The 15,628-nt window shown below is 37.5% G+C and overlaps 1 protein-coding gene across 7 annotated transcripts in view; it reads left to right on the top strand.

Annotated features, from left to right (window-relative positions):
* CNTNAP4 (contactin associated protein like 4) overlaps positions 1–15,628 on the top strand; it is a 259,157-nt gene that overhangs the window by 72,550 nt on the left and 170,979 nt on the right. For 6 of the 7 annotated variants that reach the window (XM_029204811.1, XM_029204835.1, XM_029204844.1 and 3 more), the window contains exon 3: positions 4,211–4,404. In XM_029204811.1, coding sequence (XP_029060644.1) covers positions 4,211–4,404 — 194 coding nt within the window. The remainder of the gene's footprint in view (positions 1–4,210; positions 4,405–15,628) is intronic. The other variant, XM_029204816.1, reaches the window with a different exon arrangement.

The following is a 15,628-nucleotide window of genomic DNA, read 5'->3' as shown; positions in this document are numbered from 1 at the left end:
ACCATGGAATAGATGGGGTTATGGGAAGATGGTCATTCGTCTCACGTTGTCCTACCATGATGTTGACCATGGAATAGATGGGGTTATGGGAAGATGGTCATTCGTCTCACGTTGTCCTACCATGATGTTGACTCTGTCGACATATTAAATGTCCTAATCATTAAGGACAAATAATACTTGACCACCAACTGAAAGTTTTAGTTAGTAAATTTTAAAAGTTCACTATATTTCATTTTATAGTACTTCAGGGTTAACAACTTGCTGGAGTTAGCCATCATTTTCTCCATTCAAAAAGTAAACACTATGACGATATGATGTCTCCAGAAGGCTAGGTGGTTTGGCGGTGACCCTACGCCTGGGGTAGCTTAACCTCAGCTGCAGCTACGTTTTCATTTCATGTCACTATTGTCCCTACATGTCATCATAGGCTGGCACTACCAAAGTGTGCTGAGTTCTATATCCATGTCTATTTATCTATATCTGTATATTTGCATTTTCCATATCACTATTCAACATTTGTTTTAAAATTAGAACAATCATAGCACTCCATCACACACTTATACCACGTGTGTCTATACAGCCACACAGTTTAAAACCCTGTAGGAATCTCTGGATTCCCTATGGCTGACTTATCTTGCTGAAATTACTTGGTAAAGCCTAGGAGCATCTGAATTTCCATTACTTTATTGGTGTACCTCGTTAATGGTATCACTTGATTTAGCATATCAGTAGTACCTTTTCGCCACAGGTGAGAAATTGAAATGTTCAAGGCCAATTCATTGCGGATGTTTCAAGTTGGTTAGTGCAGCTGTAATGGTGAGTGATGCCGGAAGAGGGAGCGGTCAGTGAGAACTTGCTCCTGATGAGAACTGATGATCCAATCTTAACTCACTAGACTTACGCTGATTCTTTTTTTTTTCCACTGTGCTTCCCACATGTGTTCACGTTTTAAATACTGATCTATAAAGGAATGTCAAAGTACCACAGAAACATTATGCAATTCTGTATTAAAAATGTATCTTCATTACTGACTTTAGACCATTAAAATTAACTAGAAAGAGCAAGAAACAAAATAACTCAGTATTTTCTCAAAGGTATAAGGTGATGTAGATAAAATTCCAAACATAGAAATTGCAGGTAAAGATGATGGCTGGCTGGGGGCACTTCATTCATTCTTTTCCAACTTTTCTATGCAAAAAATGATAAAAATGCAGAGATAGGCAGTTGTAACACATATGCAGCTATGCTGCAGATGGACCAAGGCTGCTTGGTGAACATCAGACCCTGGAAGACTTTCAACTTCCAAACTTTTGTTAGGCCCTGAGGCAGAATTGTAAAATTAGATAGGACAGTAGAGGGAAGTTTTTACCCACTCACCACTCCCATCATGTACCCATACTTCAAAGACATGGTCTATTGTTAACTCTAGAGAAGAAGGTTGACCCTACTGTCAGGTAGCCAAATCCTGAGATTCCCCAACCCCTATTGCTACTGTCTTTTCTACATCCATTGGGAACCGCTGATTCCCATTTATATATCATAACAATATGGGGGACACTGCTGTGTCCTAGTTAAGAGCACTGTGCCTCTTGTTGCTCTGCAGACAGGCTGCATGAGCAGTGCCCTTTGTGGACAGCAAAGCCATGCTAGGTCAATGACCCCAAGACACCCAAAATGCAGCCAGGGCCCATGTCTACCCAACAAGCCCTCTTATTTAAAATACAAGAATTTTCCACTCTAACCTAAACATGGTAGATGGTATTGGTGACCAAGAGAACTCCACTCATCCAGGTCACTAGCCAAAACCACGGGTTCTTCAGGGGCAACTACAGAGAAAATGAAAAGTAAAAACACACCAATAAAAATTGCACAATGTATCAACATTTTGGATCAATAAGGAGAGCATTGTACTTTTGATGTACAAAGTGGAAGACACTTTTGAACAATGATTCCCTCCAAGAAAGAAGGAAATTTGAAAAGAAATGATGTAGTTCTAAGGACAATGTAGTAAGTAATCTCGGGACTCATACCCGAATACAATCAGGAGTTAGTGTGATGCTGTCAAGGGAGGAGACTGTTAGAATATAATACTTAAAAAAGATGCTGCCTTAACTCAGTTTGAGGCCCTGACTAGAGGCTGGTCAGTCCCCTTCTTGAGCAGCCGATTATGTCCCAACCCAACCCCTTCTTCTATTGCGCTCACACCCTCTGTGGCCACTATGCATCGACCCTGATCATCCTGGAGCCAGGGCCAGACACCCGGACACAGCCCCTCTTCCCTGGAGCTCACAAAACTTAGCTTACCCCACCCCGCTTGCCATACGTGAGCTGCCCTCTACGGCTTCAACTTGCCACCCTTTCTGTGGTGGCATTTCCCTCTATGGCCCTTCCTTGCAGTCTTCTCTTCTTTGAAGCTGTAAGTAACACAGAGTTCTGCTTTTTATCTCTCAGAGTGTCACTGTGTTGTATCTGCCATCAGAAGGGTTTTTAAATCTTATTAAAGCAGTTGTTAATACAGATGTGTCCCTTTAGGTCTCACAAAGATACGTGTCTTACCGTTATAGCAAAATTGGGCATCTCTTTGTATTAGTGCCTGACTCAACGTTTATAAAACAGGGCATGGATGTCAAGAATAATGCTTGAATAAAAACTGTATATAAATTTATGGTAATCTCTATCTGAACTGTCAGAAGTTATTATCAGAGCCTCAAGGTGGATGGCAAAAGAATGGGGAAAAAAAACATGTACTAATATTCTTACATGGTACATTATGTAACAGATACTGCATTTTAATATATATTGAATAGTAGACAATTATGGATTCAAGAATGGGATAAACCCTATTTCATGTTTTTTACAGTGACTACATAATACTTACACAGTCAGCAATGTCAGTATTACTTAAATAAATTCCTCAAATAAAGCACTGTTATAGTAAACTGGAAGAATGAAACGTCTTAACAAGACATACAGTAGGTAATCATGTCTATAATTTTCTGGTGTGCATTTGGATAAAACAAAACACAATAAATTCTGTTCTATCCATATTTCCTTGAATATACAACAGACTTCTGTTTTCACTTCTGAGTGCTCAAACACAATTTACCATGGCTCTCCTATCCACTGTCCTCTCACCCACCACCCCCCTTCCCAGATAGGATACAACTAGTGATGTGTTGGTAAACTGGCTGGGGTGGGAGTGGGTACTGATTTGCAGAGTTGGCCAATTTTCGTGGTTTAAATACTCCCACCGTGGCCAATTGCAAAGATGGCTATCTTTAACAATCATCTTGCAAAATTGCTGAAAATTTAATGGTCTCTCACACGCTGTTGCAAGCCAGTTATCACTGGATAGAGCTCTCCATTATTTACTGTGTTATTATTCCCTGCACCTGCCTCACCATTAACACTTTTCATGTTGTGTTTCAAATATGCTTTTCAACGTCTTTTCCTCCCATAAGACCTGAAACACGGTGAAGGCAGGAACTGTCCCTTGGCCATCTTTGTATTCCCGGGCTTAATGCTGTACTTCTTTCTCTAAAGAGTCTAAACATGATCAGACATCAAAGGTAGTCTTCTAGTTCCACCATAGTGTGAAGGTAAATCAAGTTCTGGGCAAAGGGGTGTAAGGCCAAATCATTACACAGTCATGCATGTGGGCAGTAAACATGCCAGTTCCAAGTGTTGACGTGGATGTCTGCCTGTCAAATTAAGTGGTTTAAACATTCAGTGAGTTTAACGTCATTCAGTTAACTCTCCCAGTGTCAGATGGTTGAAACGCCTAGAAATGAACATAATTAACATAGGCTCCATCCATTTACATTACATTCTTGTTTCTCTGTATTTTTCAAGCATTATGGAAAGTTTCGTATTTTGGAAATTTGACTTTCTTTTTTTTTTTTTTTTGCGGTACGCGGGCCTCTCTTGCTGTTGTGGCCTCTCCAGTTGCAGAGCACAGGCTCCGGACGCGCAGGCTCAGCGGCCATGGCTCACGGGCCCAGCTGCTCCGCGGCATGTGGGGTCTTCCTGGACCAGGGCACGAACCCATGTCCCCTGCATCGGCAGGCGGACTCTCAACCACTGTGCCACAAGGGAAGCCCCTTGACTTTCTTAAGTTCCATAGAGGAACAGTCTTACTGGGATTGATAGTTCACTAACAGATTTTTAACGAATTCTTTGCTCATTTCTCCTTTTTCTCTTTTCACAAAAGGAGCTGGTGGCTGGTCTCCACTTGTGTCAAACAAATACCAGTGGTTGCAGATTGACCTTGGAGAGAGAATGGAGATCACCGCTGTGGCCACCCAAGGGGGATATGGGAGCTCCAACTGGGTGACCAGCTACCTCCTAATGTTCAGTGACAGTGGCAGGAACTGGAAACAGTATCGACAAGAGGACAGTATCTGGGTATGTTTCTTCAACAGAATTCATAGCCTAGAGAGAGAAGTAGAGTCATCCCTACATGCTGTTTACGAATCTCTTAAACTAAGTTTAGAAACAGAATCTTCAGAATTACTTAGAAAACATTTTTCAAGAGAAAATGTATTACTATTCATTTTCTAATACATTTTATGGTTTAATTTATGAAAATACTAAAGGTAAACTTATTTCGCAGAGTCCTCAGAAATTGAAAAAAGAATCTCATTAGTGCACTAAATAGTGTGGAAGTTAAAGAAAGAAACTAAACCTATATAAAAACATTTTAAGTTTTGTTCAATAGCATAGTAGTTTTGCATTGTCTTTAAGTTTGTTGAAAAGAATTTATTGCTTTTATTTCTTCTGATGACTGAGATTTACGAATTAATCTCTCTAGTATATGGAGGTTTTTATGTATAATATTTGGAATATTTATATATGTATTTTATATATACACACACATATATGATTTATATATAAACCATTCTCTAGTCTTTCAAGTGTGTAAGATGCTGTGTTTTGTGGACAGGGCACAGCTCCTGTAAGGGAGACTGACAAGGAGGCCGTTTGTAATAAAGTGGGTGGTATTTGTAGTTGACTGATGGTATACAAACACCCAATGGAAGAGGGAAGCTAAAGGAAGTTTGCTTGGTGGTGATGAAAGGATTTCGTTTTTTAGTGTAGAAAAGTATTGGTTTGGATCTTATGTGGGCTGGGGACAACATACCGCAATCAAAGAACTGTGTTTTTTTTTGGTTTTTAATTTTCCTCTGACTGAGCTGCTGGAAGCAGAGAAAATGAGTAACTTAATGAAGCATCATTCTTGGCACACAGATAATTTGGAGGCCTATCTGGGCACATAATGGTAATTCTGTTTGATCAGTCAATGGCCTCTCTTTTGAAACTTCCTAGAAGTCCGTTATACATGATACAGTCGTTGAAGAAATGGACTGTGATTTACTCACCTTTGTATCTCTAAAGTACTTGGTGGTCATCCAGTGCATTTTTATTGATGTAAATTGAATTGAGAAGATGTAGCCCTGCTTGTTCTCAAGCAAGGACAACAGTCAGGCTGGAAGAAGTTTTCTATAAGCATTTTTAAGAAAACCTGCATTAAAATCCAAAGCAAGTTGAAGTTCTGTATAAGAGCGAGAAAAATTGGATATTATGGTTGAATTAGTTCCATGAAAACCATTCAAAGTAGGGATAAAATAAACAGTAATTATGAACCAATAGCAATGAAAGCTTAATGAGGTATTTATTTTAACTAGGGGTCTGGGATATCTTTTACTCTTTTTTTCGAAATAAGCATTGGATTTTAAACTAGATAAATGGCGGCTAATTCGTGCTAATATTTAGCCGTGTTAAGTAAGATGTATGTTTTTGATATTTAAAAAAATTTTTTAATCTTAACTATGACAATTAATTGTTTTTCGTGGTTCAAGCTTGAGGAAAGCGAAACCTAGATAGTGCTATTTGTCTTTTTCACTTACTTATTAAAGGTGAGGTGCTCAGGGTGCAATAGTGACGTGAATGATATCCTTAACTAGTCCAAACCAATCAATGTAAAGACAAACAGCATCGATCACAATGACCTGGCTAGGTAACATTGTTTTTTAGACTGTGCTATCATTTGTTGGTTTACTCATTGTTTTCCCCTTTGGCGTGTGAGCACCCTGGAAGTAGAGGCTCTACCTTCCAACCTGTCATCCCGGTATCCCCAATCTTAACAGTACCTGGCATGTTGCCTGCAATTACTAAATGTTTGTTGAATGAATGAATGAATGAGGGAAAGAGTGAATGAACCAATAAATGAAATGCACTTTCTTGTAGGATACTTTCATGATCACACAACTAAAAGCGACCCGTTCCTCCACCCATCAACTCCTCCTTTTAGTACATTTATATGGTACCAGATTAATGTACTTTAGTGTTAGAAGGCTACATTTCTCTCTCCCCTATACATTTTGAACTTTTTCATGGGAAAAGGTTTATCTTTCTCATCTTTGCATTTCCAGCACTCAGCACCCAGTGTGGCACATCACTTGTTGAGTAAATTAGTGAAAAAAAAAATCAATCAATCAATGAATAGATTTGAATACATTGATCTCCTAATCTGTGCCTAACTTTGTACGAAATTCTGTATTAAAAGAGCTCAAAGCGCAAGAGAGGCATGGACATATATACACTACCAAATGTAAAATAGATAGCTAGTGGGAAGCAGCCGCATAGCACAGGGAGATCAGCTTGGTGCTTTGTGACCACCTAGAGAGGTGGGATAGGGAGAGTGGGAGGGAGGAAGACGCAAGAGGGAGGAGATATGGGGATATATGTATATGTATAACTGATTCACTTTGTTATAAAGCAGAAACTGACACACCATTGTAAAGCAATTATACTCCAATAAAGATGTTTAAAAAAAAAAGAGTTAATGTTGTTGAAAAGATAAAAAACATCAGAACAAACCAAAAAGTGAGTCAGAAGAGCGTGCAAATGTGTGGTACAGACTCCTAGGGCTTTGGAAATTGACAGAATATGGAGATCACTGTAGAATGAATTTGTCAAAAAAAGCAGGGCTTACATGGGTCTTGAAAAGAGCATTAAAACTTAGATTATGGAAGGATTAAGGAAGCAATTCCATGAAGCTGGAAAAGTGTGAACAAAAGAACGGACATTGGCATTATCCAGAGATATGGTTTCCCATGTAGTAACCAGTGAGACTGGTCGGAATGGACTATCAAGTTTGGTAAGGACCAGACTATAATTTTGAATATGGTAAAAAAAGTAGATGAATGTCAAGATCAGAATTGAGACTTGGTGCAGCTGGTGCCATGGCCACACATAAAACGGGTAAGGTTATGGTGTAGGTAAAACAGCCTCAAATCTTCAAACTTTGTTGATATATGTAGACACACACACACACACACACACACACACACTCTCTCTCTCTCTCTCTCTCTCTCATGCTACCTGTTCATCCCAGATAGGCTAAGAGTTCTATTTCTACCCCACAGTTACTCAGGTCTCACTCTGAGGGGAGCTCCCTCTCTGTGAATCTGTAATTGCCAACGCAGGAAAAGTGAAACACAGCGAATTGTGCCCTGGCTCTTAACATTTTCACCTGGTATAACACAGATCACTTTAATTTGTTTTTTGGTTTTTATTTTTAGCCAAAGAACAATTTTTAATTGATGTTCATAGTAAAGAATTTAACCCTTTGTCACATTTTACAAATGTGTTTCCTAACTTTATTTTTTTTTGCCCAGTTTTTCTAGATATTATGGGATGTATCCAGATTATATAAAACTTGCCAGTTTTCTTTCAGAGCTTCACAGTCTGCTCCAGATGATACAAATAAATCTGTGAACGAGAGTTAGGAAACAGCTAAGGCATTATACGAGTATGTGATGGAAACAGGAAGAAAAGGCAGTTGTTACAAGTTTAGAGACAAATAAAATAAAACCCATCAATATGGATGGAAATGCTGCCGTGAGGATTCCTCATTCTTCCTTTATTTATTCCTCTTCAAGCACTAGAGAGAACAGTGATTTCTATATACCTGAAAGAATTAATCAAATGCCCTGCTGCTTTTTAAAAATAATCTTTAAAAAGAAAGGCAAAATGTTTTGTTATCTATGTGGCCATGCATATATTTAATAGAACTGTAAACGAGAGATATATGATATTTTTAAAAATTATTCTTTGGAATAAAATTTATAGTCCAGTGCTCACAAATGTAATTTATACAAAGTACTCTACTAGATAGCATATAAATATTTTACAAAAACTTAGAAATGCAAGCTACTGAAATTGTTCCTCTCAAATTGAAGACAAAATAAATTCTCTCAACATCCATGATCAAAAGACTTTTCAGCCAGTTTACTGTAAATGATTGGAAAAGGAAATGTAAGGTATAATTTTCACTCATCTAAGAACAATTGCTGAAACTTCGTGAAACGAACATCTTAGAAATTATTTTAAGCAAATCAACATGTGCAGGAACTTTACAGCCAAACTATACAAATTCTCTCTGATATATGCTCAAGCTTCTTTTACACTGCAGACTATAAGGGCAAGGAATGGGATGGTACTAATGTTATGAATTATTTAAGTAAATATGATGGTTATGCACGATAGTTTACTTCTTTTTTTAATGTGTCAGGTGCTATTTTTTTTTTAACATCTTTATTGGAGTATACTTGGTTTACAATGGTGTGTTAGTTTCTGCTGTATGTATAACAAAGTGAATCAGCTATACATATACATATATCCTCCCTCTGGATTTCAATTCTATCTGATTTTTCAAACAAAAAACCCATACTTTCATATTAGCATATTTCTAAAGTTAGTATATCTATTTTTTAATTAGAAGTGTTGAGTGTCATGGTTATGGGTTTGGCTGGTGAAAGACACGGAGCCCCTATGATAACTATAGTCAATTAGACATAAGCATCACCTGTCACAAAATATTCACAGCATTATTATCACTGTGAATGATTGAGTTGTCAACTCTATAAGCCAAACAGGGCAGAAGCACCACCTGCAAATATTTTAACATGTACTTATCTCCAGTCAAATAAATAGGTGACTGAGGGCATTTAATAGGAAACCCAAGGAGGCAGAAATACAAGTGCGAGGTGTGTGGTAAGACTGGTGGACTCCTCACCTTGTGAGGTGCACCTTCCTAGACCTTGCCCTATGCTATTCTAGTATTCTGAGCCTTCAAAAGTCATGTGTGTTGATATAAAGTGTAACAGTGCTGATGCTGTGTATGTCAACATGTCAAGTCATCAAGCATAATACTTTGCAGTTCTTGGCTCAGTACTTGGGCAGATGCCTGGAGGGTGCCTTAAGCTGCTTCAGCCTTTCAACACTGCCTCTACTTGAGTGCCAAAAAGATGTTTTTATTGGAAGTCTATTTTATTAGCCTTTATCCACAGGGAATCTCCTGTTTACATTTCTATTTAACTGTAAGTTCTCCACCCTTTTGAAAATGATGAACCTAGGAGTGCATGGTTAAAGGTGGCTGCATTGAGGTTTTTAATGTGACATCAATCATGAATCAGAACGGTTTGCTAGGCGCCTTCTCTACCAAGCAGCGTGGTTTATTTCACCTCCTCGCATCTGTGCTCATTCTGTAACATGTTATGTCAGGCCCTTCTCATAAACTTCTTGGGCACATGTATACTGGAACTTTACATCAATATGTAATATACAAAAATGTATATGAACTCCTATGAGTTGTGGAAACATATATACAGTAATATAAGATAAATGGTAATGTTGCTTCACATTCTTCCAATTGATCTGTCCCTAAGCCAGCAAAATAAAAGTAATTTGAAGAGAGTGATTAGAGTTAGCAGGAGATTTGATTTGGTGCCCTCTTCAGAGTGCACAGTCACATCCAGATGATTCTCAAATCATCAACCAGAGGATGGCATGTTTGAAAAACACTTTACAGCTTGTATCTCACATTCTACCGTGCGACAGTTCAGTGACCAAACATCACCCTCTTTTCTCCTTTCTTGCTGTGAGGCAGTGTTGTAGATGTCTGCTTCTAACTTTTCTCATTCCCCACTCCATATATATGGAGATCCTCTCTCTGGGAAGCAATTTTGTCCTTTTGAAATGTTTCTTTTTTTTCTTTTTCACATCTTTATTGGAGTATAATTGCTTTACAGTGTTGTGTTTCTGCTGTATATCAAAGTGAATCAACTGTATGCATACATATACCCCCATATCCCCTCCCTCTTGAGCCTCCCTCCCATCCTACCTATCCCACCCCTCTAGGTGGTCATAAAGCACCGAGCTGATCTCCCTGTGCTATGCGGCTGCTTCCCACTAGCTATCTGTTTTACATTTGGTAGTGTATATATGTCCATGCCACGCTCTCACTTCATCCCAGCTTACCCTTCCCCCTCCCTGTGTCCTCAAGTCCATTCTCTACATCTGCATCTTTATTCCTGTCCTGCCCCAAGGTCAGCAGAACCATTTTTCTTTTAGAACCATATATATGTGTTAGCATACTGTATTTGTTTTTCTCTTTCTGACTTCACTCTGTATGACAGACTCTATGTCCATCCACCTCACTACAAATAACTCAATTTTGTTTCTTTTAATGGCTGAGTGATATGCCATTGTATATATGTGCCACATCTTCTTTATCCATTCATCTGTCGGTGGACACTTAGGTTGCTTCCATGTCCTGGCTATTGTAAATAGAGCTGCAGTGAACATTGTGGTACATGTCTCTTTCTGAATTATGGTTTTCTTGGGATATATGCCCAGTAGTGGGATTGCTGGGTCATATGGTAATACTATTTTTAGTTTTTTAGGGAACCTCCATACTGTTCTCCATAGTGGCTGTATCAATTTACATTCCTACCAACAGTGCAAGAGGGTTCCCTTTTCTCCACACCCTCTCCAGCATTTATTGTTTGTAGATTTTTTGATGATGGCCATTCTGACAGGTGTGAGGTGATACCTTATTGTGGTTTGATTTGCATTTCTCTAATGATTAGTGATTTTAAGCATCCTTTCATGTGTTTGTTGGCAATCTGCTTATCTTCTTTGGAGAAATGTCTATTTAGGTCTTCTTCCCATTTTTGGATTGGGTTGTTTGTTTTTTTGATATTGAGCTGCATGAGCTGCTTGTAAATTTTGGAGATTAATCCTTTGTCAGTTGCTTCATTTGCAAATATTTTCTCCCATTCTGAGGGTTGTCTTTTCATCTTGTTTATGTTTTCCTTTGCTGTGCAAAAGCTTTTAAGTTTCATTAGGTCCGATTTGTTTATTTTTCTTTTTATTTCCATTACTCTAGAAGGTGGGTCAAAAAAGGGTCTTGCTGTGATTTATGTCATAGAGTGTTCTGCCTGTGTTTTTCTCTAAGAGCTTATAGTGTCTGGCCTTATATTTAGGTTTTTAATCCATTTTGAGTTTATTTTTGTGTATGGTGTTAGGGAGTGTTCTAATTTCATTCTTTTACATGTAGCTGTCCAGTTTTCCCAGCACCACTTATTGAAGAGGCTGTCTTTTCTCCATTGTATATTCTTGCCTCCTTTGTCAAAGATAAGGTGACCATATGTGTGTGGGTTTATCTCTGGGCTTTCTATCCTGTTCCATTGATCTATATTTCTGTTTTTGTGCCAGTACCATAATGTCTTGATTACTGTAGCTTTGTAGTATGGTCTGAAGTCAGGGAGCCTGATTCCTCCAGCTCTGTTTTTCTATCTCAAGATTGCTTTGACTATTCGGGGTCTCTTGTGCTTCCATACAAATTGTGAATTTTTTTGTTCTAGTTCTGTGAAAAATGCCATTGGTAGTTTGATAGGGATTGCATTGAATCTGTAGATTGCTTTGTGTAATGTAGTCATTTTCACAATGTTGATTCTTCCAACCCAAGAACGTGTTATATCTCTCCATATGTTTATATCATCTTTAATTTCTTTCATCAGCGCCTTATAGTTTTTTGCATACAGGTCTTTTGTCTCCTTAGGTAGGTTTATTCCTAGGTATTTTATTTTTGTTGCAATGGTTAATGGGAGTGTTTCCTTAATTTCACTTTCAGATTTTTCATTGTTAGTGTACAGGAATGCAAGAGATTTCTCTGCATTAATTTTGTATCCTGCTACTTTACCAAATTCATTGATGAGCTCTAGTAGTTTTCTGGTGGCATCTTTAGGATTCTCTATGTATAATGTCATGTCATCTGCAAACAGTGACAGTTTTACTTCTTTCCTGATTTGGATTCCTTTTGTTTCTTTTTCTTCTCTGACTGCCATGGCTAAAACTTCCAAAACTGTGTTGAATAAGAGTGGTGAGAGTGGGCACCCTTGTCTTGTTCCTGATCTTAGAGGAAATGGTTTCAATTTTTCACCATTGAGAATGATGTTGGCTGTGGGTTTGTCATATACAGCCTTTATTATGTTGAGTTAGGTTCCCTCTGTGCCCACTTTCTGAAGAGTTTTTATCATAAATGGGTGCTGAATTTTGTCAAACGCTTTTTTGCATCTATTGAGATGATCTTTTGGTTTTTATCCTTCGGTTTGTTAATATGGTGTATCACATTGATTGATCTGTGTATATTCAAGAATCCTTGCATTCTGGGATAAACCCCACTTGATCATGGTGTATGATCCTTTTAATGTGCTGTTGGATTCTGTTTGCTAGTATTTTGTTGAGGATTTTTGCATCTATGTTCATCAGTGATACTTGCCTGTAGTTTTCTTTTTTTGTGACATCTTTGTCTGGTTTTGGTATCAGGGTGATGGTGGCCGCATAGAATGAGTTTAGGAGTGTTCCTCCCTCTGCTGTATATTGGAAGAGTTTGAGAAGTATAGGTTTTAACTCTTTGCTGAATGTTTGATAGAATTCACCTGTGAAGCCATCTGGTCCTGGGCTTTTGTTTGTTGGAAGATTTTTAATTACAGTTTCAATTTCAGTGCTTGTGATTGGTCTGTTCATATTTCCTATTTCTTCCTGGTTCAGTCTTGGAAGGTTGTACTTTTCTAAGAATTTGTTCATTTCTTCCAGGTTGTCTATTTTATTGGCATATAGTTGCTTGTAGTAGTCTGTCATGATCCTTTTATTTCTGCAGTGTCAGTTGTTACTTCTCCTTTTTCATTTCTAATTCTATTGATTAGAGTCTTCTCCCATTTTTTCCTGATGAGTCTGGCTAATGGTTTATCAATTTTGTTTATCTTCTCAAAGCACCAGCTTTTAGTTTTATTGATCTTAGCTACTGTTTCCTCCATTTATTTTTCATTTTTTTCTGATCTGATCTTTATGATTCTTTCCTTCTGCTAATTTTTTTTTGTTGTTCTTCTTCTTTCTCTGATTGCTTTAGGTGTAAGTTTATGTTGTTTATTTGAGATTTTTTTTGTTTCTTGAGGTAGGATTGTATTGTTATAAACTTCCCTCTTAAAACTGCTTTTGCTGCATCCCTTAAGTTTTGGGTTGTCATGTGTTCACTGTCATTTGTTTCTAGGTATTTTTTGATTTCCTCTTTGATTTCTTCAGTGATCTCTTGGTTATTTAGTAGTATATTGTTTAGCCTCCATGTGTTTGTACTTTTTACCTGTACTGTTTAGCCTCCATGTGTTTTTATTTTTTCCTGTAATTGATATCTAGTCTCATAGCATTGTGGTCAGAAAAGATACTTGATACGATTTCAGTTTTCTTCAATTTACCAAGGCTTGATTTGTGACCCAGGATATGATCTATCCTGGAGAATGTTCCATGTGCACTTGAGAAGAAAGTGTATTCTGTTATTTTTGGCTGGAATGTCCTATAAATATCAATTAATCTTGAAATGTTTCTTTATTGCTCTTCAAGACTGAGGTCTTCTAAAAGACTGATGCATGAGTGTCTCTTTCCTGTTTTACATTTTTAATTTTCAAACTTATCAAACATAATTCAGTCAGATCAGAGGCTAGAAAAATATATAAAGCTAGAAAGGAGGTGTGATTTGGCATTGATACAATAATTCCTTAAAAATCTAAATGAATCATCTTACTATTTTTAAAAAGATAATTAAATAAATTATGTGCCTAACAATAAAATTAATTTTTAAAACCAGTAATTTATCTTCCTACATATAAATAACTAGGTAGACAATATAAAAGAAATACATAGTCCACTTATAATAGAGCCAAAAATTAATAAATATCAAGGAAAAAGCTTAAAGGAATTATAAGAGATATATGAAAATAATATTTAGAATATTACTAAAGGACATAAAAGAAGATGAATAAATGTGAGGACATATCTATTTGAAATAGAAAACAATATTATGAAGCTATTCATTCTACCTAAAATAACTCAAAAAAGTGAAATCAGGGGCTTCCCTGGTGGTGCAGTGGTTGAGTCCGCCTGCCAATGCAGGGGACACAGGTTCATGCCCCGGTCTGGGAAGATCCCACATGCCGCAGAGCGGCTGGGCCCATGAGCCATGGCTGCTGAGCCTGCGGGTCTAGAGCCTGTGCTCCGCAACGGGAGAGGCCACAACAATGAGAGGCCCGTGTAATGCAAAAAAAAAAAAAGAAAAGTGAAATCATTCTGAATTTCATATATAAATAGTGAATATGAGAAAATAGCTGTTAGCAAAAATAACAGTAGTAAGGAGAATCTACATATTAGGAAAATTTTACAAATCTGTGTTAATTAAAACATATTTATACTTGCACATTAAAACATAGTGGAAGAACAAAATAGAACATCCATTAGCAAATCCAAATACATTTAGGGATTTTCCTATGATAGAGCAATGAAAATATGTGAGGGAATGTAAATTAGTCAATATGGAACTTGGTAAGCTATAGCTTCTAGAAAAATAAATAATAACATTTTTATATCAAAATAGATACTTGATTATACTTGAATATTTAAAAACAATACAGACACACAAACAAAAGTATTAAAAGAACTCTCAGGACAATGTATAGATACACATATAATATTGGAAGCGTGTGTCTTTCTAAGCAAGAGGGCCAAACCCAGATGCCACAGGGGAAAAGGTGAAAAATTGGATAATATTTTCAAAGCTTCATGAAAAAAAAGAGTATAAACAACATTAAAAGAAAAAGTATAAATTTTTGGGAAAATATTTCTAGCCTAAATGATGGCAATGCCCACTTTGATTATTAGCAGCAGTGGTCTTGGGTTAAGATTGATATTCAGACTGCCTATGATTGAATAGACTTCATTCACCTACAAGTATACTTAGGCTTCAAAAAGGATCAAGGACAAGCAACAGCATAATGGGTGCTCAGTTATGCTGAACAGGTTCTAAGTATCCCAACAACTTGAACTGGGATAAACATGGTCACAATGGAGGAGACTGAGTGGGTGGGACTACCACAGACCAGGACAGCCATCAGCTCCAGGGAACTTCAGCTCTTATACCTTGCTAATGATGTAACTCCTCAGAGCTATGTGTCCGCCCCATTCTCTGGTGCATCTGCATCTCATCATTCCCAGGTTACTCACTGATTACAAGTTATGCCTGTGGTTCCCAAATTTTACTGCCCATTTGAATTCTGATGCCCAGGCAGCATCCATGCCAATTAAATAATATATGGAGGTGGGAACCCAGGTATTGGGATTTAAAAAGCAGTATCCTGTTTTTCCAGTTTGCTGCAAAGTATGGGAACCATCAGATTACTCAATAAGCAAACTGGACAATCAAGTACATACTCTTAGTTTAATACAAAACATA

The sequence above is a fragment of the Monodon monoceros genome, unplaced genomic scaffold (assembly GCF_005190385.1).
Source record: "Monodon monoceros isolate NGI ecotype Baffin Bay Population unplaced genomic scaffold, NGI_Narwhal_1 Super_Scaffold_10, whole genome shotgun sequence".
Lineage (NCBI taxonomy): Eukaryota > Metazoa > Chordata > Mammalia > Artiodactyla > Monodontidae > Monodon > Monodon monoceros.
This window is presented reverse-complemented; position numbering and strand designations above follow the sequence as displayed.